The 24,968-nt window shown below is 42.2% G+C and overlaps 2 protein-coding genes across 2 annotated transcripts; both read left to right on the top strand.

Moving 5' to 3' along the window:
* Positions 1-960: 960 nt before the first annotated feature.
* LOC119360643 lies at positions 961-4,598 on the top strand. The gene is made up of 5 exons (XM_037626190.1): positions 961-1,495; positions 1,930-3,146; positions 3,717-3,872; positions 3,983-4,172; positions 4,445-4,598. Exons 1-5 carry the CDS (start codon positions 961-963, stop codon positions 4,516-4,518), a joined length of 2,172 nt encoding a protein of 723 aa, XP_037482087.1. The 3' UTR covers positions 4,519-4,598.
* Positions 4,599-7,482: 2,884 nt separating this feature from the next.
* On the top strand, positions 7,483-10,421 carry LOC119367356. The gene is made up of 4 exons (XM_037632889.1): positions 7,483-8,688; positions 9,290-9,445; positions 9,546-9,735; positions 10,017-10,421. Exons 1-4 carry the CDS (start codon positions 7,483-7,485, stop codon positions 10,058-10,060), a joined length of 1,596 nt encoding a protein of 531 aa, XP_037488786.1. The 3' UTR covers positions 10,061-10,421.
* The last annotated feature ends 14,547 nt before the right edge of the window (positions 10,422-24,968 follow it).

The raw sequence follows: 24,968 nt of genomic DNA, 5'->3' as shown, positions 1-24,968 counted from the left end.
GGATTGTTATTGAATCTACCAAGAGAGATCAAGTGGACTGCTATGATATCGAGTATGAACAGATACCCCACTTTTGCTTCTCTTGTGGTCAACTAGGCCATGCCGATCTCTTCTATCCCACCCCAGGGACAAGAGATGCAAATGGCGATCTCCCCTTCAAGGCAAGCCTTCGGGCGCCTGAGGACCAGAAGAAAGGTTTTTCTGGTGAGAACTCGACGAAGGAGAAACCAGAGATGCAACGCAGCACGCGAGAGTCACGCTCATCAAGTTCCAAGCAGAAAGAGGGGGTTGAGGTGACCTCTCCTGTCAAGAATCCATCTCTGAACAAAAGAAAAGGAGGGTCGCCGACCCAAGTCTATTGGAAAGTGGCGACAACTCCCCTTGCTATCAAGGAGAGAGGAGAAGGACATGAACATGAGGATGAGCTACGGGGAGTGGCTCCAGAGGGAGAGACGGAGGACTTGGATACTGTTTTTGTTGAAAGAGATCCGAAGAAGAAGAAACCGACACCACCGTCATCGGAAACAACGGCAGCGACTGCTAGTTAGCGCTACCCGGTGCAATAAGCACTATCAGCTGGAACTGTCGAGGGCTTGGGAACCCTCAGACAGTTCGAGAGCTTCGCAAGATTGTGAAGCAAGAAGGTCCCGCCCTTCTGTTTGCAATGAAACCAAGATAAAGGGCAAAAGAGTGGAAGACCTGAAATTCAGTTTAGGCTTCTCTGGTTGTTTTGCCGTCGATAGCGACGGGCTTAGTGGTGGCATCAGACTGTTTTGGTCTAGTGATATCGATGTTAATCTAAAAAATTTCAGTTAATCTCATATTGATGTATCTGTCAAACATGATAATAAAACTTGGCGTTTCACCGGTTTCTATGGAGCGCCCCAAGTGGAGAATAGGCACCACAGTTGGCGATTTCTCCGCACGCTTTTTGCTGTCCCGCATGAGGCATGGATTTGCATGGGAGATTTTAATGAAACATTGCAAGGGGATGAGCACTTCAGTGTCAATGCGTGGCCGAAATACCAGATGAGGGCATTTCGGGACGCGGTTGACGACTGTTCTTTACAAGATTTGGGATGGAGAGGTATTCCCTATACATGGGATAACAAACAGCCGGGGCTTGCGAACGTGAAAGCCCGGCTGGACCGCGCTCTTGCCAATGAGGGGTTTCTGAATTTATTTCAGTCCATCTCCATCAAGCATGTGAGTAGTGTGGAGTCAGACCATTGTTTCATAGTGGCCGAGGTCAGAACTAGTATGAACAACAGTTGGCCTCGAGCAAAAAGAAACTTCAGATATGAAGATGTATGGCAATCTCATAGCCAGTACGACCAGCTAGTACGTAACTTGTGGCAAGTTGGTGCTGGTCAGAGAGGGTTACAAGGAGTCGTGGAAGCACTGGGGACAGTGCAGAAAGATCTGGGAGCCTGGGAAGAGCGAGAGTTCGGAAATCTCCAAAAGAAATTCCGCTGCCTCCAGAAACGCCTAGACCGTTTAAGGAGCGTCTTGATGGGCCGAGGGCCTGTTGGCTTGATGTAAGCCCGGATTTTTTGGTCTCTTGCCTGCGGGCGGATTGTAACACTATGATTCTAAGTTAATAAAGTTCCTGAGTTCGATGCTCAAAAAAACCTAACTGGCCAAAGGCCCATTGACACCTAATGCGTTTACGCCCCAAAGGCCCATTGGAACAAAACGTGATTTAAGCGGCCACCTCTCCATTTGCGGAGAAGGCGAGTAACTATCGCCTCTATCCCCAAAATTTCGAGTTTCGTTTCAAACGCGGCAAGAACTCAACACCATTTCGGCGGATCTCTCGGTAAGTTCGATCCCTTCCTCCCTCCCTCCGATCCCCTTCCCCATAAGCGCATCCCTCCATGGATTTCCCTTCATAATCTTCACGTTGGGCGTCCCTGAACCTGCGCACAGGCCATCTGCTCAACGAAATGCGCCGGACGACCACCCAGCGCTGGGGGCCGCGCTGCCGCACTGACCAGGCGCCAGGCTCCGGCGCCGTCGCGGTCGACCGCCTCAGCGCCCTCCCGGACGCGCTCCTGCACCACGTCATGTCGTTCCTCAAGGCGTGGGAGGCGGTGCCCACCTGCGTGCTCGCGCGCCGGTGGCGCCACCTCTGGGAGTCCGCGCCCTGTGTCGACCTCCGCCTGCGCTACATGAGCCGCGACGGCGACCTACCGCAGGAATTCCGCGACTTCGTGCACCGCCTTTTCCTCCTCCGCGACGTGTCAGCGCTGGTGGACACGCTCTGCCTGCAGCCCAGCGATGAGGACGCTGGCTTCAGCAAGGAGGACGCCAGCATCTGGATCATGGCTGCTCTCAAGCGCAAGGCGCGGGTTATTCACCTTGCTGGGCATCACAAGAGAGCCGTGTCGTTGGACGGTGTGCCCTTTGTTTCGTGCCACCTCAAGATCTTGAAGTTGTCCTACGCCAGGCTCGATGACAGTGTCCTCCGACAGCTTTCTGCTAGTTGCAAATCCTTGGAAGAACTAGATCTCAAGGATTGCTTGCTGACAGGCCCTGGGATTGTGTTCGCCTCTTTGAAGACCTTAATCATGCTTAAGTGCAAGTTCAATTCGGGCTTCTCCATTGCAGCTCCCAACCTCGTACTTCTGCGCCTCATCACACCTTATGTCCAAGTTGCGTCATTTACCGACTTTGGGTCATTGGTCACAGCCACTATCTTACTTGATGACCATTTCTTGAGCAATGAATTTGAACACATCAGCGATAAAGATGACTGTGATGAAACTACTGATGACGACGGCAATGATGATAAGAGGAGCTATAGGATTCATGATGCCTCTTCCTTGAGTGATGATGATGATGATTTTGACAAGTTTGGATATGGATATGGTTTTCCTGAAGAAAGATATGGGCACAGTCGTTACAAGGATAATTATAATTATGGTAGCGATATTGATAGTGGTGACAATACCTATGAATACGTTGAGATCGCAAATGATTCAAAGTATGGCTACAAAGGTAAAGGGAAGCTTTCCAGTGAAGATGGTAACTATGGAAAAATCAGTGGTGGAAATTATACTAGTAATAATATTCTAGGTGGCCATCATATGCTTGAGAGCCTTTCCACAGCTACGAGTTTGGAGTTGTTAACTGATGCTGGAGAGGTATAGCTATCACCATCTTTTACTGATTTATCTTTTTCCTCTCTTATTTTCTATTTATATTTTCCTTGGCATGGCCATAGTTATAATGTGGGACATTTTTTCCTGGATGTTTCACATTGAAATGCCAGGTTCCCTCCAATAGAACACATGTGTCGAATGAGCACATTTCTGACCTTCTGCTCTGGTGTAGTACTAGTTTATTTAATCATCAATTGTAGCTTCAAGGGAGTATTATTCATCAATTATGTTCTCATAGGAACTTTGCTGTTTTTCTCTTTGTTGCAACAGTGTATCTTTTCAACAGATTAGCTATATATATTCAGTTTTTATAAGAGTGTCTAAGGCCGATGTTCCTTTAGTTACTAGAAAAGAAAGATGAATGAAATGAAACCAATACGTGCTACTCTTCTAGCAATACATCACTATATGATAGGTGTTGTTTTCCCTTCTTTTTTGAGATGGGTTTCTTTTTCCTGTTGAATAAACCATCCATATGCAGTTTTTACCGTGAGATGTTGATTCGAGTTACTACCGTTCTTTGCTGAATACTCTTTTGTCTGCATTATGAAGGTGGTTCTGACTAGGGAATTGAGAAGGTGTCCAACTTTTAGCAACCTGAAGACCCTGTCCCTTGGTGAATGGTGTATGGCTGCTGATTTCGATGCATTAATTTTCTTGCTACAGCATTCACCTAATATAAAGAGGCTTTTTCTCCAACTCAAATTGGTATGTGTGATTACATATTTGGTGTATGCTACTTGATCCTTGACTTCATTGTTCTTAGTTTTTTAGTATCTGATCGCACACTTAATGACAATTTGGTTAATGTGCTAAAGAACTTCAGCACAAGGAAGGCATTGGAAACAGGTATCAAACTACACGGAAGACCATTTACTTGCAATGAACTTAGAATGGTGAAGATCAAATGTTCAAAGGATGATGGGAGAGTCCACACCTTGGCACATATGTTCAGGGCAAATGGTATACCACTAGAGAATATTTATGTGCGTCGGAGCAGGAATGCTTGTGAGTCATACCTTTTCTTCATATGCCATTTCGTATTTACTTGCAATATCAGTATTTCCTTACTAGTTTATATGTTCATATGCTATTTACTGAGATGTAAAGAGCACATTGCCTTGTTCCTGAAAAGCTAAATATGTATAAATGGGCATATAATCTGCTTAGTGTATTCATCGATATTCTGTTACATGAGAAGTGTATTCTGTAAAATTAAAAGATGTTCTTTCGTACATGGTCCTAATCTACAGTCATCTACTTTTTGATATTTCTACCAGATCTCCATGGCCAGAAGTTTATGAGGGACCTCGCCAAGCAAGAACTGGATGAATGTGGGGACGACTGGATGTAACATCCAGAAGTTTACGAGGGGTCTTCTAGATATTAAATCCTGCCGGCGATCGACCATCCATTATGTAGTTAGCAAGGTGCAGTAAGAACCCTTGATCTCCATGCAGTACTGATGATGCTTTCAAAGCTTCACCCGATCTTTTGACGTCCTTTTTAGGAGCATGGGCTACAAATCGTTGGGATGTTCTTCCTATACTACAAACTAATTCATCTGTGTGGTCTGTAGTAAAATTTGCTTTCTTACAAGAACAGAAAAATAAATTATGGATGCCCCATGCCTGAATTGTGGTGCAGCTGAGATACGCTTCGTTATTTCACTCCGACAGTATGACTGTAGGGTTTTTTATCTTCGGAAGTTTAATACAGTTGTATATTGAAATTAATGAAAAATTGAAAATTTGAAATGCGTTTCACATGCAGTGAAAAGGAAATACACTTCATATACAACAGGTTGAATATTGAAGTAAACTTGATGCTCTGCAATCATGTGTGCCTACAACTATGAGCGGCGAGGTATTTTCTCTCAGAATAACAAATACTAACACCTGAAAAAATACACTGCATTTTTGTTGTTGAAAAAGGACACTGTTAATAACATGGTGAATTTCACTTTTTACCCATTGTTTGTGTATTTGTGATAGTATTTGCCCCATTTAAATTTTCGGCCACATCGTACCCCAAAATTGCTGTGTTGTGTCGTGTTTAACCCAATTTAACACTTTGCTCTGATTTTAACCAGTTGGGCCCCCTTGTCAAGATGATGTGTGTGATGGCCAGTATTCCAACTAGGAGTCTAGGAAGCGTAAACCAGATGGGACTATCCTCTACCCACCTAATCGGACTTGCGCCCCCGTCCACCTAATTGGCAAAACCTTGCCCCATGGCAAATCTTGTTTTGGTTGTCGCCCGACGGCTCCTCTTTGCCGCCCTTTATTCTCTTTGTCCCACCGCTTGTGGTCCCATAGAGTGAGTCTGGCTTGACCAAACCAGAAAATATGGTGCAGAGCCAGGGTGGTTTTATGGGTTGTGCTGGCGAGATATAAGAGCAACTCTAGCAGAGTGGTCATAACCGTGCATTTGAAAAGCGGCGTGAGCGTGGCGCCCATTTCTGCCTAGGCTGCCATCGACATTCAGTCAAAATACTCAAGGGCGGTGGGTAGGCGGGCACGGACGACGACTGATTTAGCCTTACGGTGCGCGTCATCCTCGATTCACTTGAAGTAGTCCCACATCATCCCCCAGAACCCTCTTTCGGTGTGGACCTCTTTGGTCTTGCTAGGGAGGACGTGACTACATCGACATGGTCGATGAGATTGAGTGTGGCGGCAGGGGTGGAGAGGGCAGGGTGGCGGCCGGTGAAGGGGGGCGGTGAGGTGAGTGTGTTGGCGATGGGGATGGGGGAGAGAGGTTAAATGTGGTGCTGATGGCAAAGGTAATGGGTCCATATACCCGCGAAATGGGTGTGTTCCGGCTGGAAATTGGGGCTGATTTGCCACATGCCGGAGGGGAACGTGACGAAGAGCATTAGTTGGCACTCTTCCAGGTGGATACGTGGTTGCAACATTGTCAGGGCGGAAGCGGCAACTGCACGGGCGACAACGGCATTGATCCGGCTGCATGCGGGAGGAAGAGACCGAGCCAAAAGTTTCCTCCTGCTCGAGCAGTTGGTGGATGACGCATGCTCCAAACCAATGACCCACATTATTTGAAGGGTTGAATATGGAGCACCCTTCAATGCAGGCCGAAGACTGGATGACGAGTATACTAAAATGACATTCTCAATCAAAAGTCGCCATATTGGTCGGGCGACTGCTATAGAATCTGTCTCTTAGTCGCAAAAATAGAAAACTGGAAGCTGGACCACTAGATTGAGGATGGATGGCACAGATTCAATGGGACGGATGTGTACGCAGAAATGCATGCTTCTGTGCAAAAAGGACCCTTGTTTCTAACGAATTTGCTCCCGTAATAGTCCTAGCACTGATTGGAAAGGAGGCAGCGAAACGAAAAATGGCAAGTGTTGACCTAAGACGTGAAATGACGAAAATGCCCTCGGCGGGGCATAGAAATAACAGGCGGTGGCACGCTGGAGGGCACAACACTAATTGCGGCAGTGTTTTTGGTTTGATCCGATGGTTGAGGTCTTCCGGGAGCGAGATCGAATGGTCGAAAACGCATCAAGAAATCGATCCGACGACCGAGAGTGCCCAAGCTCTAGAGCGCAGGGGCGCCCACGGTTCTTATTTCAGGATTTGCTCCCGTGATAGTCCCATCTGACCATCTCCCTTGTTGCTTCACGGCGGCGCTCCAGATCTGGTGCCAAGCGCATCCCTTCCATTCCCCAGCTACTCCGACTCAAGGCCGCCATCGGACATCACGCCCCACATCTCCGAGCAGCAACTGGCTGTCGTCGCCACGCTGAGCTCCACGGCGGGGCTGGGCCCCGCCGGCGTAGGTGCCTTCGAGGCACCGCATGATGTTCACCGTGCCCGCTTCCGGCACATCTATGACGTGGATGAGCTCACGCCGTCCGCGCCCAAGCTGCAAGGTGGCCACCTCTCCCCTTCTTTCCTTTCCGGCAACGCCGCCCCTAATGTACAATCATTTTATTACTATTTTGGGTAGTGGATTTGGAGAATTTGTGACATTCCACTCCGCAGTTTGTTTGTGTCAGTTTCCTTAACAAACGGCAATGCACTCCATATCCTTTGATGAAGGTTTAAAAACCTTCAACTTTGTACTACAAGTCAGGCTCATGTACTAGTGCATGCTTGTACAGGAACCAATCAAGTGCTTCTGCTAGCTCTTGTGTACGTGAGTGTCTCTTGGCGGAATTCACTTTTGGCCATCTCAAGCCGACTCTCTTGGTATGTTATGTTCCATTCCATCATTCAAAATCCTGACTGACAAGGCTGAGCCCCGTGGTGTCGCTAAACCTGCATGCAGATCTTCGGCTCGAGCCGAAATGCACCGGAGCACCACCCAGCGCCCGGGCCACCGCCGTGGCGCCGGCCGGGCTGCCGCCAAGCGCGACCGCCTCAGCGCCCTCCCGGACGACCTCCTACACCACATCATGTCATTCTTGAAGGCGTGGGAGGTGGTCTGCACCTGCGTACTTGCGCGGCGGTGGCGCCACCTCTGGGCGTCCGTGCCCTGCGTCGATCTCCGCATGCGCCCCTCCAATGGCCGCTACGGCGACCCGCCTGAGAAGTTCCGCGACTTCGTGCACCGGCTCTTCCTCCTACGTGAAGAGTCAGCCCCCGTGGTCATGCTCCGCCTGCGGTCGAGCGACGAAGAAGCAGGCTTCACCGATGATGACGCCAGCGTGTGGATGAGGGCCTCCATCAAGCGCAACGCGCGGGTTATCCATCTCACCGGGCGTTGCTCGGAGATCGCGTCGTTGGACCGCGTGTCGTTCATCTCTTGCCACCTCAAGGTCTTGAAGTTGTCGGATGCCATGCTCGACTACAGGATCCTCAGGCAGCTTTCTTCTAGTTGCACGTCTTTGGAAGTACTAGGTCTGAAGGATTGCTTGGTGGCGGGCCCTAGGATTGTGTCCGCCTCTTTGAAGACTTTAATCATGCTCGAATGCGAGATCAGTTGCGCCTTCTCCATTGCTGCTCCGAACCTCCTACTTCTGCACCTCATCACACCTTACGTCCGAGTCCCATCATTCAAGAATTTGGGGTCACTTGTCACAGCTACTATCATACTTGATGACTCTTTCTTGGGTGATGACAATGAATACATCAGTGATGAAGATTACTGTGATGGAACTACTGATGACGACGGGGATGATAGCGACTACAATGATTGGACGGGGAGCTCGAAGATTCATGAAGAGTCTTCCTTGAGTGATAATGTTGGATATGATGATTTTATAAGGTTTGGATATGGACATGGTTTTGCTGAAGGAATTTACAGGCATGATCATCACACGGATAATTATAATTATGGTGGTGATATCGACAACGATGACAATACCTATGCATACAGTGAGATTGCAAATGATGCAAAGTATGGCTACAAAGGTAAAGGCCTGATTTCCAGTAAAGACAGTATCTATGGTGGATATAGAGAATGCAATGATGCGAAGATTTTAGGTGGCCGTCATATTCTTCAGAGTCTTTCAAGTCCTAGAACTTTGGAGTTGTTGACTGATGCTGGAGAGGTATAGCTGTCACCACCTTTTACTATTTTCTCTATCTTCGAGTATATATGAAGATTTCCTTGATATAGCCATAATTGTTTTTTTCTTAACAACTTTTTCTGATGTTTGCAAAAGAAATTTATGTTGCTCCCAACAGAATACATATGTACAATGAGCACATTTCTTACATAAGTAGCACCACCTGGTTAGAAAGGCACGGTTGACTTGGAGAAGAGTTCAGATCAAGAAATTAGTAGTAGCTCATTTCATCATCAAATGTAGTAGGTGAAATCAATGAGATATGGAAGTATGAAGCTTCAAGAGAGCATTATATATTATTTCAGATTATTGTTTGTTATTTTTTACATTCTTGAAGTAGTGTATCTTTTTAAATGATTACTGTTCAAAGCGTTGTGTAATTAACTATTTTGAGTCTGCGTACCAAATAGGTACTAATCATGGTAACACATCACTATATGTCTTAATTTCTTTCTCGTGGTTGGTATGTTTGTTTTCTTCTCTCCATATTAAACAAACCTATTGTATTCAATATATAAAATATAAAATCGATTCAAATTACTATGTTTAGTTGCTGAATACTCATGTTATGTGCAATGTGTAGGTTGTTCTGAGTAGGGAACTGAATACATGTCCAAATTTTGGCAACCTGAAGACCCTATCTCTTGGCGAATGGTGTATGACTGCAGACTTTGATGCATTAATTTTCTTGCTGCAGCACTCACCTAATATACAGAAGCTCTTTCTCCAACTTAAAATTGTATGTGTAATTACATATTTGGGGCTTATGCTTACTTGATTATCTTTTAGTTTTGAGTATTTTAGCGCATCCTTAAAAACAACTTTTTTATCTGCAAAAGAACTTCAATGCCAGAGAGGCATCAGAAACATGTATCAAACTACGGGGAAGATCATTTACTTGCAAAGATCTTCGAATGGTGAAGATCACATGCTCAAAGGATGATGGGAGAGTCCATAAGCTGGCAAATTTGTTTATGGCAAATGGTATACCAGTCGAGAAAATTTATGTCCGCCACAGCGGGAGTGCTTGTGAGTCATACCTTCTCTTCAGATAGCATTTTGTATTTATTTTCATTATCAGTACTTTTACTTGCTTGTATGTTCATGTGCTATTTGCTGACGGATATCGACTGCATACTGTCTTGTTCCGCTTTCCCTGAAAAGCCACATGCTTTTATGTGCATATATAATCTGCTTAATGTCTTGTCCCCATTCTGTTAAATTGGAAGTATGTTTTGCTAACTTAACTATGTTCCTTCTGTACATGATACTAGACTACACACTTATACACTCCCTGATATTTCTACCAGATCTCCGCAACCAGAAGCAGATGAAGGAGTTCTGGGGGATGTAATATCCAACATCATCATGAGCAACTGATCGTGCTCTCAAAGTTGCGCTGGATTTCTTGATTGCCTCTTTTTTGGTAACATTGATGCCGTTGGTGATAATTGGATCGTTGGAATGTTGTTGCCGGTGGGATAAGCTGAGAACTTCATCTAGTAGTAGGTGTAGCCTCTAGTACAACTTTGCTTTGTTCCTGGAACGGATATGAATGCTCGTCGTTTGAATGCTTCAGACTTGAGAATGGTGCATCTGAGTCTGTCATGCATTGTGCTATGCTCCAGTAAGCATTGATCCTGTGGTGAGTTATAGGCGACTTTAGTACCATGCAAATTCTGATGTTGTGTAAAAGGAAATGAACCTTCATTCCGATTCCGGCGATGAAGGTTTACATTGTTGTCTAATTATTCAGATTTCGGTGCTGGGAATGTCATGATACGAATTAAACACACTAATCAGTTTGATTTTAGGATTGCTTGCCACCATATATATCATAGTTGGCTCAAATAAATGCAAATATGCTTAGTCTTCACTGCAACCGACCACGGGAGGGTGGAAGCGAACGACTTTCTGAGCAACAGCAATGGATCATGGCGCACCACACGGGGCAAAACCGAGCAACCATAGACGGGTGGCAACAACATATTTGATGCCCTGTGGAATGGTAGACTAAAAATGAATCTTTATTTTTCCATATCCACGCATGACTATTTGTTTCCTCCCCATGAAAAAAATATGGACAGTGATATTTGGCAACAGTGTGCCCGATAGAAAATGTACCATACCAACCTATCGATCACCCGCCAGCTTACCAGGCCGATCACCCGCCAGCTTACCAGGTCGATCACCGTACAAGGCCCAACAGAAAATGCCATCCCCCACGACGCAATTTCCAAATCGCAACTTTCCCCCACCCCCCTTACCTCCCACGCAAGTATACCCTCTCTCACCCTCCCCACCACCCACACGCCCCTCCCCCCTACACAGCTGCTCAAAATCAACACCAAAAACCTAGCCCTCCTCCAGATCTAGATCAAACCAGAGCAAATCATCAGGGAAAGCGGCGAAAATTACCACGGATACGGCGAAGAAATCACCAGGCAACATCACCTAACCCTGGTAAGAATCAAGACTCATCCAAAATCTCCAAAAAATTCTGCTTAATACAAAGACTTACCCCACCCCCACCCACCCCCTCCCAATCTGTGCAAAAATTACCATCCTTCCACTTCATGGAAACAGAATAAGCAAACTTCTCTCATAATTCTGCCTGCAGTGACTTACCAATCAACTAAGTGCAAAATTACCAACCCCTCGTAGTTTTTGTTACCAACTTTATGCAACATAACAGAGTACCAAAAAAATACCCCATTTCCTTGCTACAAAAAACATAGATTTTGTGTCTACCATGGAAAAATAAAGACAGATAAAGGAAAGAGGAACCTTTATTGATCACAAAAATCATTCTCTCATACAATGGAAAATGCTTTGCAAAAAAGGTTCATTTTTAGTCTACAGTAATGTTATACTGCATGAAGTAAACAAGTTATCAATCTGTACATAGGAAAAGTTATCATCCACTTTAGCTAAGTACAAACATTGGATAAAGAAAAGTGGTGTCTTTTAATGCAGATGCTCATGTTGTACTGTAATTGTCCTGTTTAGTGTTCTTCCCAATCACCCTTGCGATTCTTGCCTTCAAACAACTGTGTAAAGAGTAAACAAAACAATGAGTTTCAGAAAAAAAGTCAACATGTGTAAATGTATACTAACGTGCAAATGTAAAAACAATCAAGCAGAAGTAGATAATGGATGCTAGCAGAGGAGATAATGCAGAAGATGGTGGAGGAGGGAGAATGCATGAAGAGGACGATGTAGCGCGCACACCAAGCAACAATTCTGCATACCCAAACATCATGGAAACAGGTAAAATTACCAACATTATTGTTTACATATCATCATGGAATGAAAAACCCAGTTTTATACTTTATTGTTGAAGTGGGTTTGAAAATTACCAGCATTGCTACACACATATTACCAGGTTCAAAAAATGCAAATTACTAGGTTTTTTAGGTAGAAAGAAACTTTACTATTGAAGTGGGTTTGAAAATTACCAGCATTGGTGCACTCATATTACCAGGTTCAAAGTATGCAAATTACCAGGGTTGTTTAGGCAGAAAAGAAAGATTCATTCACTGAATCTTCAGAAAACTACCATGATGGAAAACTGTTATTTATCATGCAATATTCCACTAATCTACCAGGTCAAATTGCGGGTGCTCGGGCAATCAGCGCAAACAACAGCTTGCCCAGTGGTGGAACAAATGCACATAGTGCTGGAACAAATGCAAACACAGGAGCTGGGAGCCTTGGAGAGCAGACAGTAAGCAAACCAGCAACTCTAGAATCTGCTGGGATCGACGCTGATATGGAAGGCAGCAACATGGAGGCATATTTCACACCTAAGCCACCTTTACAAGGGACAAAATTTGACACCCTGGAGAGCGCACGTGACCACTACAACATCTACGCGCGAAGGACTGGCTTTGCAATTAGGCATCAATTCAAGAAAGAGAGGGTTGATGGAACTATAAGCAGGGTGCTCCTAGTTTGTACCAAATATGGCAAACAACGTAGGGACAGGGATGAGCTGCAAGATGTGGAGAACCCAGCCAGCATTGTCAACAAGAGGAAAAAAGAGAAAGGGTCAAATCGCACTCAGTGGTCAAACTTCTCAAAAGGTCACCCATCCTCACACTACTCCGACCCAAGCACGCTTAACTTCAGAGTTCTATTCAACTCCAGCAACAGCTCACTTCACAGGCACTTGTGATATATCTAGCATATCAATCCTATTATACCTTGTTGATGTCTAGGACTTTGTTCATGTTCATGACTATGATGAAATTTTGAAAAATATTTCAAACTTCCTGGTCATATTACGTATCATTTTCTGAAAAAAAATCAAAAAAATATTCAAAACCAAATTTTTTTCTGTTACCACTGGCGCACCACATCCACGGTGCACCACTAGTAAGTTTGATTTTTTTTTGAATTTTTTGCCTCTAGATCTTGAAAGCCCCGTAACTTTTTTCTGTTATATTTTTGGGGATTTTGAAAATGTTTAACGTGGTTCCTCCGGTTAAATTTGGATGTAACTTTTTGAGTAGATGATTTTTCATACAAAAAACTTTTTAATCCGAGTTCGTATGCAAAAGTTATGCCCATTTTACAAATTTCCAGAGAGATTTTGCAAATAAAGTCGAAATTCATATTTATAAATTTTCCCAACAACTAGACCACATATCACATGGGAAACTTATTTTCTTTTATTTTTTTGACATTTCCATCATTTTCTTTTATTTTTTTAAAACTAAAAAGGCGGTCCAGGGGGGTGCATTCGGTGTTGGGACAAGTTAGTAATGGCGCACCACCCCATGGTGCGTCATTACTAGTTAAACTAGTAATGGCGCACCACACGCACGGTGCGCCATTACTAGTTTTGAAAAAAATGAATTTTTTTTTGAATTTGTTTTTGAAAAAAACTTAGTAATGGCGCACCAGCGGACAATGCGCCATTACTAGTTAAAACTAGTAATGGCGCACCGTCCACAGGTGCGCCATTACTAACAATTTTTTTACTTTTTTTTCAAAACTACTAATGGCGCACGGTGGGTGTGGTGCGCCATTACTATGTCAACTAGTAATGGCGCACTATCCCACGGTGCGCCATTAGTAACAATTTTTTTACAAAACTTCTAATGGCGCACCTGTATGTGGTGCGCCATTGCTATATACTAATGGCGCACCACACATGTGGTGCGCCATTAGTGTCCATTTCATCTATAGCCGTTTTCCTAGTAGTGCCCTAACAAAATTCTTATCATCACATCGGTACATTCCGAAGGAGGAGCAGGACTTTTTGAGGGTTCTGCACGGATGCAACGTTGAGACTGCGAGGCAGATGCAGCTGATGTCATGGTTCTACGGAAGCGCTCAAGACGTACCCTACACGACACAAGATATTGCTAATCAACGAGCTAAGTTCTGCTTAGAGCATCGGCACGCGGACGTTGGGAGCACAATTTCATACTTCCAAGATATGAGGGCCAAAGATTCATATTTCTACTGGAGAATCAAACATGATGATGAGGACAGGGTTGAGAACTTGTTTTGGATAGATGGTGCATCACGCAGGGCATATGCAAAATATAATGACTGTTTGTCGTTCGACACGACATACATGACAAACATGTACAAGATGCCGTGTGCACCATTCATTGGAATTAACAACCATGGTCAATCCATCCAGTTTGGGTGTGGCTTCGTTCGAAACGAACTAAACGAGAACTTTGTGTGGCTGTTTAACACATTCCTCCATGCAAATGGGTGGTGTTGCCCCAAAAAACATCAACACAGACCAGGACTTTGCAATGAGGAGTGCGATCGACAAGGTCTTCTTGAACATAATACACAGAAATTGCCGCTGGCATATAATGAAGAAGGCACAGGAGAAACTTGGAAAGCTTATGGCTGATGATAAACCACTAAACAAAGCGTTCAAAGACTGTGTCGACAACAGCTTGACTGGTACGTACCAACTTTGTTGACCCATTTTAATTACCATCCAGCAAACTTGAGAAACCATATGAAATTGTGTGATGCACAAGTTACCATGCTTAGCGTACCATGTGTAGGTCTGCACAAGTTACCATGATCTTGTTGGTTATATTACCAGGAGGCAGTTTCATTGGAACAACATCAAATTACAAAGGAAAAAATGTGTGGACATGTAATCACCATCGGGTACAAACACTACATATGTTGACACCAACTATTGGTTTAGAAAAGTTACCAGACTAGGTGTAAGACAAACAAAGAAAAGAAAACTTTCACATATCAAAAAGAACAAAAAAAGATCTGGAAAATTGGTTCCATGAAGTTACCATCTAATAACTATGAAAAGTTACCAGCATACTTGCACTTTAATTACGATTGATTGTGTATGATGTTGTAATTGTCTCATGTTTTGTGATCACAGAGGAAGAGTTTAAAAACAAATGGTGGGCAATGACGGATAAATATGGACAGACCGACAACGAACATTTTCACTGGCTGTGGGAAAATAGGAAATGTTTGGCCCGGTGTACTACATGAAGCATTTCTTTCCATTCTTGCAGACAACTGCAAGGAGCGAGGGATTCAATGCTGTGCTCAAAAAGTACGTGAACCCCAACAACTCATTGATTGAATTCGCAACTCAATACACTGCAATCCAGGAGAAAGTAATGGTTCCTGTGGCAAAAGAGCAAGTGGACACAATTTACAAAAAGGCAGACATGTATTCATTGAACCCAATCGAGTTGCAGAATATACACACAAAATCTGTTCTCCAAGTTCTAGGTAGAGATGAAGCTAAAGACTTCTTATGGAAGCGACACTTTGCAAGATGGAACCTTCAGGATGTGGTCGCTCCGAGGCATACTACCAAAGTATGGGGATAGGGACTACTATGTGCAGGCGAACAAGGATGAAGGGGTATACTCATGCACTTGCTGCAAGTTTGATCACGATGGGCTATTGTGCGCACACATACCATGAGTAATGGAACAGATTGGAGTCTACGAGATACCGAGGAGGTATATCCTAGATAGGTGGACATGGGATCCAGAGGAGGATCTTATTGAGCCTGATTACCAATAGCCAACAGTTAAGAAGGGTATGACAGAGGAAGGAAAAAATATCATGAGATATACATCTATTCTGAATGATTTCAAGGAACAAGCAAAAGATGCTTGCACTACTGATGAAGGGATGGCATTGGCAAGGAAACACGTTAATGCTTTCAGAGACGACATGGATGCGCTAAAAAAGAGGCAGATAAAGAAAGCAAGAAAGGAAAAAGATGAGGGAAAAGAAGCAGAAATGTTTTCTTCACCACCAGGGACTAGTGCCACTGAAGGTGTCCCAGTAGCGCATCAAGGAAGCATTCATGTCATGCATGTTTCTGGCAATATTTTTCAGTTCCAGGGCTCACATACCAAGGGATCCCAATCATCAAACACAAGAGTGATACTATACCCACCATAGTCTACTACGAAAGGGCGTCCAAGAGAGAAAAGATTTCAGCACCCATTTGACATTGCAAAACCAAAAAAAGATAGGAAATGTAGAGTGTGCAGGTCGACAGAACATGATAAATGCAAATGTATCTCACCCATACCGCACTGGGAAACTATAAGTGCAAAAAAGTTAGATGGGCAATGAAGTGCAAGTTATCAATTTACTTATCAATTTTACCCATTTTATTGTGTAAACGATGTTGTGACCCCATGTAATGAAAAGTTATCAGCACTGAAACAGGCAAGTTATCGTCCAAAATGTAATGGGGATTTTCAGAAATGAGAATGAGATTAGTTATCGTTCTTTATTTGTGAGCAAAATGTTATGACGCCATGAAATAGAAAGTTATCAGCAACTGATAAAGTATGTTATCAACACCGACTAACACAAGTTATCACCAAAAAATGTATAAAAAAGATAGTAATCAGCCAAGAAAAAAATGAATAAAACTATCATCGTTACATCAATTCAAACTTATGTTGGTGCAAATTTCTCACCTCAATTACTCCTTGTTGAATAAGTGATAGCGCCATTGCGTGCATTTGTTAAGAGGATGGTCCAACCACATGCTTGTCAATATCTTCCTCAGCATCGGGATCTGCTCTTAAGTTATTGCCAGGATATTTTTACCATCCCAGAACTCCAAGATCTTGAACGCGAAGAAACAACAATCAGTGTTGTAAGGAGAAAAACAAAAAATGTGTTAAAAGCAAAAAGGTGAACGAACTTTTAAAATGCTACACTACTAAGTTACCGGGTATTTAGATGAAAAAAAATGATGGAGTACTAGCCAAAAAAACTAACCAATTGTCCTGTTTGAACACATCGATGTACACAAGATCATAGTCTTGGATCTTCTTACTCGAGTCCTTGTACGCAATCAACCAGGCTTTTTTAATACCATTCATAAGCTTCGTCGCATGTGTGATGAGCGAAGGGCTATCTTATGGGCGAAGAGAATCAAGAACTTCAAATCGTTTTGCCTTGAGATTAAGGCACAAGACATACGAATGCTTGTCCTTTGGTAGAGGTCCCAACTTTTGCAGTGTTGGAAACAGAAGCTGTTAAAAAAAATATGAACACATGAATACAAGAAGTTACCAATGCATTTACAGTTAAAAAGGCAAAGTTATCATTACACTGACAACGTATGTTACCAGTATGCATACATGAAAGTTACCACAGAGAAGTAACATAACTAGGTACCAGCTAAAATTCTTTAGTGGTATGATGTGTGACAAAACCAAATTAACAGCCTAATAAAATTGCTTGTTATACCAATTAAAAAACAGCTCGTAGGATTTAAAAGTAGAAAAGTATGTAGTTTACATCAAAAAATGTACCTGATTTTGGTGACTAAGCATGTAGTTTACATCACGACGGAAATGTTTGATTAGGAACTTGCTCGTGAAATCACATATGAGAAGATATACTGACAGCACCATGGAAAGATTATCTTCCCTGGGGGTACAGAATCAAAAGGAGTTCGGATGTGGAGCTCTGTATATTATTCGAAACATGACCACTTTCTATTACACTATTAGCAAGCTCCTCCAATGTGACCCACCGCCCATCGATGTCAATAACCCTAATACTGGAAAGCAAACAAAGAAAAAAATAGTATATAAGCCAATGTTTTGCCAGTGAGGGGTCAAAATACTAGAGAAAAGGAAAACAATAAATGTAATTACTGTTTTATCCTGGAGTCAACTGAATCAGTGGTGTGCTTGATAACTTTTGTGTAAATAACCTCTTTGAGTGCAGATGCTGTGAGGCCACAATATGGAGGCAAAAGGAACTACGATGGGCGGCTTACCCTAACTTTTTGAATGTACGATTTAGGAGTCACACTGGCTGAATGATTTCCATTGGGAGGGTGAATAACTGGTGTAACAAATTCAGGGCTGATGGGGTGGTCTATAAGAAAAGAACTTATCAAAGATTAGAACAGTAAATTATCAGCATGAACATAATGATGTTATCAAGGTTGGCAGTAGGAAAAAGTTTGATACAAAAAATCTTCCTATCAGTACCTTTTATAGGAGCGTAATTTGCTTTTTCTCTAGCAGTGGCACGTTCGACTTCTTCAACCCACATAATTACATCATCGTCTTCAACATCCGCATCATAAACTCGAACTCGACACTCTTCAAAAAGTTGCGATCAGGTCATTTTGCGAACCGAAAAAAGGAATGTCAAATATGTGGAAAAACAGCTAAAGGAAAAAGTGATAGATAGTACAGAATGATGATATAATTACTGTAGAGAGAAAATGGGAAGAAAATGAGGGGGGTCAGGATAGTTAAAGGGGCAACATGAATGTATTAGAATGGTGTGTGTGTGCAGGGAAAGGAGGGGTGTGTATTTCCAGCAACAATAAAGAATTGAAGTTATCAGCATGGTGGTAGCAGAAGTTATCAGGGTGTCATCAGAAATGTTACCATTTTAAGTAGCTAGTTGGCAAAAAAATGAAACCATGAAGGTATCTAGTTAGAACAAAGAAATACCAGCGTAACATTCGAAAAGTTTATCATGGTGAAAGTTACCATACGATAAAGGATGGTAAGCTAGAAAACAAGGTACAATATCTTTCATGTAGAGCGATGTAATTATCAATTAAAAGTAGAGCGCTATAATTATCAGTCAGATGTTAGTAAAAGTTACGAGGAATAAAGATAAAAGGAATTGAAGTTATCGGCTTGATGGTAGCAAAAGTTATTAGGGTGTCATCATAAATGTTACTATTTTAAGTAGATAGTAAAATGAAACCATGTAGGTATCTAGTTAGAACAAAAAAAACAAAGCAACATTCACAAAGAGGTTAATGTGGTGAAAATTACCATACGATAAAATGGTGAGCTAGAAAACAAGGTACAATGTCTTTCATGTAGAGCGCTATAATTATCAGTTAAAAGTAGGGCGCTATAATTATTAGTCAAATGTTAGTAAAAGTTACCAGGAATAATGAACAATAATAATCACATATAATACATCCACACACCAGACAACATAAAAATAAAGAGAGTGAATGTGAAACGAAAACACATAGTTCATTTCATAGCACACACGCAAAAGCAGAAGTCATTACATGTGAGATGGGGGGGAGGGGGTTGTCCATACATAGGATAACAAACAGCATAAATATACACACAAGGATCAAACTAAAAGCATAAAAAGGTCTTCGAAAAGCAGACATCCATCCCATCACTCTTTTGTGATAAAGCGAAGACACGTATATGCCTTCACTTACCAAGGTCGGCAGGCTCAGAGCATGAAACCGGCTTAGAGTCAACATGATTATCTACTGCATTCTTTGAATCTCTTGGTGCTGCCGCCATCTGATCAATTGGGGCTGGTGCTGCTCGGTCCCTGGGAGCATTGTTAACCGATGGGTCCACTACTGGTGCTTGAGTTGTCGAAACAACCGCTGGGGGCGGTGTTGGTACTACAGCTGGGACTGCGGCCGTCGTATTAATATCTCGTCCCGGCGGTGTGGGGCCAAAATCCAGGCCAAGAGAGCAAGATGGTGGGGTGAAATCCCAGTAGGCCCTCTCAGCAACAACATCTTCTACATCTGCATTACTGCTGAATTCTTGGGCGACGACTTGGTCATCCCCAGCTTGAGCTTCAACAAACAGTGAATCTTCAGTTTCAACTGGTTCTGCCACATTGGATTGGGAAGATTCAACTTGAGCTTGAGCAACACATGGTATTTTGACAGGAGCTTGGGCATCTTCAGCTACAGCAGCGCTCATTGGATGAGCAAATCCTTGATCTTGATCAGCAGAAGTTTCAGCTATGGTAGCACTCATTGGAGGAGCAAAACCTTGATCTTGATAAGCAGAAGTTTCAGCTACGGCAACGCTCATTGGAGGAGATATTCCTTGTGGTTAATCAGCAGAAGTTTCAGCTTCAGTGCCAATAACAACATTGGCAATCTCTTCTACCACTTGAGTAATGGTGGCTGCTGCCACGAGCTCTTCCACAACTCCAAAACCAGCATTTGGTGAATTCCTCACAGGAGAATTAGCTTGCACAACAGCCATTGGAGAAGTGACCACGGGCGAGTCTTTAAAATCATCTTTCGCGTTCTTGGAAGCAACATGAGGAGAAGACCTAGTTGCAACTGCAACTTTAGAAGAATTTTTAACCTTTCTCACAGTAATCTTGGTCTTATTCCTGCACAAAATAAAAGAAACATCACCAGCTTATAATAACATTAGTTACCAGCTAATATAACACTAGTTACCAGCTTATATTGACATTAGTTATCAGATTATATTTCCATTATACAAACAGCTAATATAACATCAGCTACCAGCTTATATTGACATTAGTTACCAGCTAATATAACTTTAGTTACCAGCTTGTATTCGCATTATTTGTCAGCTTATGGCTAACTTGGTTATCCACATAATGCAAAAATCAACATCGTCACGAATCATTAATGAAGATGGTAACTATGAAGATAACAAATTTACCAACAAATTTATCATGCTAAAAATAACAATATTCTTATAAGAGCTTTGACTATAAAAACTACCAGCCCTTTCCATACAGTTTATGATGCCACGCATAAAAGAGTTGAATTACCGGTATATATTCACCTAATTTACGAAGAAAAATAAAAAAATAGAGAAATTCATTTAGATTTCATATAGTGAGAAAAAATAACATTCATAATCACCTGCATGACGTGTCAGACGAGTCAACATCTGCCGAAGAACATGTAAGATTACTAGGTACCACCTCAGATGTGACACCCACACTGGTAGACCGTGTTTGCTGAAGGTCGGCAACACTAATAGATGGAGCATTCGAACCCCTGACAAGTTATTATTTGAAAAGGATATAGTGCACGTGAGAAAAATTTTACCATAGACAAATAACAAATGCTTGCCAGCATATAATTACTAAAATTATCATGCAAACAAAGTTAAACTACATAGTGAAAACAACTGCTAAAAGTTATCAGCCTTATCAGGATATAATTACTACTCATTTTAGACAAGAACACATGCTTATTAAGGAGTAAAAACTTTCCAGGCAGAGTTGCTTCTAATTATCAGAAGGTAGGTGCTAGGAAAAGTTATAACACAAAAGAGAAACAACAACTAAATATGTACAAAAAGAACACAACTAGCAGATGATAAGAAACTCACTTGCGAGGATGTTGCTTCTTCCGAGTGGGATTGGCAATTACTGAGTTAGTGCCCTTATCAGGGCCTACAATGTCAAGCTCATTGATGACCATTGCCTTGATACAACGATGTGTATCATCCAACGACGGCTGGTCAGAATCAGTTGTACCAGTGGCCATGGGCGGAGAAGGTAGGCGTAATTTCTTGCGACGCCTGGAATATTACTTATCCAAGTTACGGACAAGAGAAGAACCGCACCTCTTCACGGAAGCATCAACAACAGCCTCATTTTGAGTATCTGTCATATCTGGCTGGTTATGCAATCCATCACTAGATACATTCCCGGAACATGCAGTAAGCATAATCTGAGACTCGAGAGGCTGATTGGTTCCTGCAGTAGTAGTTCCATCAATTCCAGCTGACCTTACCGACACATTGGCAGTTGCGAACATCGTTGCACCGACATCTGCATTCGCTGCGCCACTACCTGAAGCATCATAGGCATTTAGTCCAGCACTACCCCCACTACCTGAAGAATCATAGGCATTTGGTCCAGCACTACCCCCACTACCTGAAGCCTCATGGGCGTTCGGGCCACTTGAAGAACTGTGGTAATGAACGTGAAAATCTAATTCTTCATCAGAGTGACCATCACCGCCACCAAAATCATGCTCATGATCAGAATCTAGACCTTCAACAGTTTTCTTGCCGGTATCTTTTACTTGACGTGAGCGGGATGCAGGACGGGTACTTGCAGTCTTTCCGACAGTCTTCCAAGCAGCAGAAGATAAAGCCTTGAGTTGGCTCTCTAACACACCAGACATCCATTAGCTGTCTTCATTATCCAAGGACATGAACTCATTAACAAGACCACCCAGGAGGCCAACCATGCCAGACAAAAAGCGACCCACAATAGCAGAAGCTTTAGCAAGTTTCTGATAGAAAAAACATGAATGAAAAAAACAAATAATCAGGTTGTGAGAGAAATTAATTACCATACAAAAACTACTAAAAATACCACACAAATATAATCTCAAAAGGAGTTATTTAAAAAGTGAGAATCCAAATTATGAAACAAAAAGTTACCATCCTAAAAACAGTAAAAGTTACCAGGTCTTTATAACAATGTTTACCAGGAAAGGGAAAAGACTCGAAAAATATTCAAACGCACAAAAAAGAGTAAAATACCCGTTCAGAGCAGTTTTGCGGTGCATGAACACGCATGAATTTATCTAGACCTTGTAAGCCACCAAACAAGCAATAGTCTTGGCCATATTGGGGCTTAAGCTGAAAAAAATGATAAAAATAAATAAATATCGTGATAAAACAGATGGCAATACATAGAAGGTAAGACAAATGATAATGGGAAATTACCGATAATTTCCCATAAGAAAGCTTGTCCTTCTGGGGATCCATCCGGAGAACTTGCGATGCCAACTCATTCGTCCACACATTAATTGCAAAAGGTCCATCAGGCAAGATGATACCAAGGCCAGTTAAGTCAATAGCATCTATATACAGAAGCTGGAAAAACAGAAAAGGTCATTACAATCTAGATGTTTGGCGGAATAAGATATACAATCCAGAAATCATGGAAACAAAAAAAGAATAAGGGGACTAACATTGTAGAATAGGAGGCAGCCCGTCGTAGGCTTTCCTTTTGAAGGGCTTTGTGAAGCTGATCCGCAATAAATTTGCACCAGTTGAGGTTTTTTACATTGCCAATATTTTGCTGTGAAAAAAAAGAAAACACATGAAACAATAGTGGAATGTATGCACACAAGTTAGCAGGTACATAAATAAAAAAGTTATCAGGTGCATGAATAAGTTATCAGGTGCATTACTGTATAATTACCACATTTTCAGAAAAAGTTATCAAGTGCATTACTATATAATTACCACACTTTCAGAAAAAGTTATCAGATGCATTACTACATAATTACCACACTTTCAGAAAAAGTTATCAGGTGCAGTACTACATAATTACCACACTTCAGATCAAGATAAAATCAAAGGGACAGAAATTATCAAGTGCATATGTCCATAATCATCAGACTAAGAAGCAAAGAAGTTACCAGGTAGAAAACCAAAAAGAAAAGAGATAAAAAGTGTGAACTAGAAAGATAGCCAAATGTGCTTACCAACACAGAATACCATCTGGTGCTGATCTTGTTGGAAGTCGTTGGCGCCATCACAGTGCTGGCAGCAAGCACAAGCCACAAGCGCTTGAAATTGTCATCATGCCGGTTAGTGCTCAAGATAAGATTTAATACATCAACAGTTTTAGGAGCATGTCGAAGATCACCAAAAAGATCTCCCGCAAGCTCAAGCTATTCATTTGTAGGAACCTTGAAATCCACCGCAATATCACCTCGGGGCACACCCATTATACGATGCACAGACTCTTCATTCACCGGTAACCTTCCATGACCAGGTACAACGACCTCACGGGAATCAAGGTTGTATAGACCAGCAAGCCATTGAGAAAGCCGGTTGAACAGATTATCACACTTGATATTCCGCAGACTAGTGAAATCCATGTCATCAATCACGGACATTCTCTCATCTGACATGTCCTTACAGGCAGTCACAAGAGCACTAGGAGAAGCTCTATTCCGATCTGCGGGAGGCTTATGCTTCTTTAAGGGGTTCACCTCCTCAAAGTCATCATCTAATTTGCACTTCTTTGGCATTGTGATCTGACACACAAGAATAACAAAGAGAAAAAAGTGAGCATAAAGGATGCATATCTGTTGAATTAATAGTCGCATACATATTCTTAAGATACATTGGTAACTTGTGAACATACAACAAGATAACTCATCAACAACAGAGAAGGACGAAAAACAAATAAGGACATGTATGCTTCTACTAGATATTGAATACCTGATTTTTTTTGCTTATGATACACTGATAAAATGTATGTATCGTGCAAGATAATTTATGAAAAATAGGGATGGCAACAACTTACACACAAATACATATATTGGACATCACATCACTAAGTATTAAAAAATCAGTGACATGATAAATTTTACAGGTGACTCCTGATAAATTATTCGCACCACTGATGGTAATATTCATAATAAGAGTTCAGGTAAGTTAAATGATGGCACATCCATCAATTAGAAACACAAAATGTATCATGAAAATTAGGGATGGCAACAACTTACACGCAAACACATATATTGGACATCACATCACTAAGTATTAAAAAATCAGTGACATGATAAAATTTACAGGTGACTCCTAATAAATTATTCACACCACTGATGGTAATATCCATAAATAAAGTTCAGGTAAGTTAAATGATGGCACATCCATCAGTTAGAAACACAAATTGTATCATGAAAATAGACAACCTAAACACAAAACGAGATGAACTGCATATAAAACACACAAACAGTATGGGATTATCACCAGCAACCTAATTATACAGGTGGTAATTCAATTCCTTCACTGCAACCATAAGAGCATGATAAAACAGAGCCCAACACAAATACAGAGTGAGGAGAGCGGTTGTAAAATCCCCACACCAAACCCTACCAGCGACCAAAATAACGGCAGAAATCATCATAGGACAACGGCGGCGAATCATGAACAGAGATATAATGGTTTTGCATCTAGAGAAAACCCTAGAAATCAGAATCGAGC

Source organism: Triticum dicoccoides, chromosome 2B (assembly GCF_002162155.2).
Source record: "Triticum dicoccoides isolate Atlit2015 ecotype Zavitan chromosome 2B, WEW_v2.0, whole genome shotgun sequence".
Lineage (NCBI taxonomy): Eukaryota > Viridiplantae > Streptophyta > Magnoliopsida > Poales > Poaceae > Triticum > Triticum dicoccoides.
This window is presented reverse-complemented; position numbering and strand designations above follow the sequence as displayed.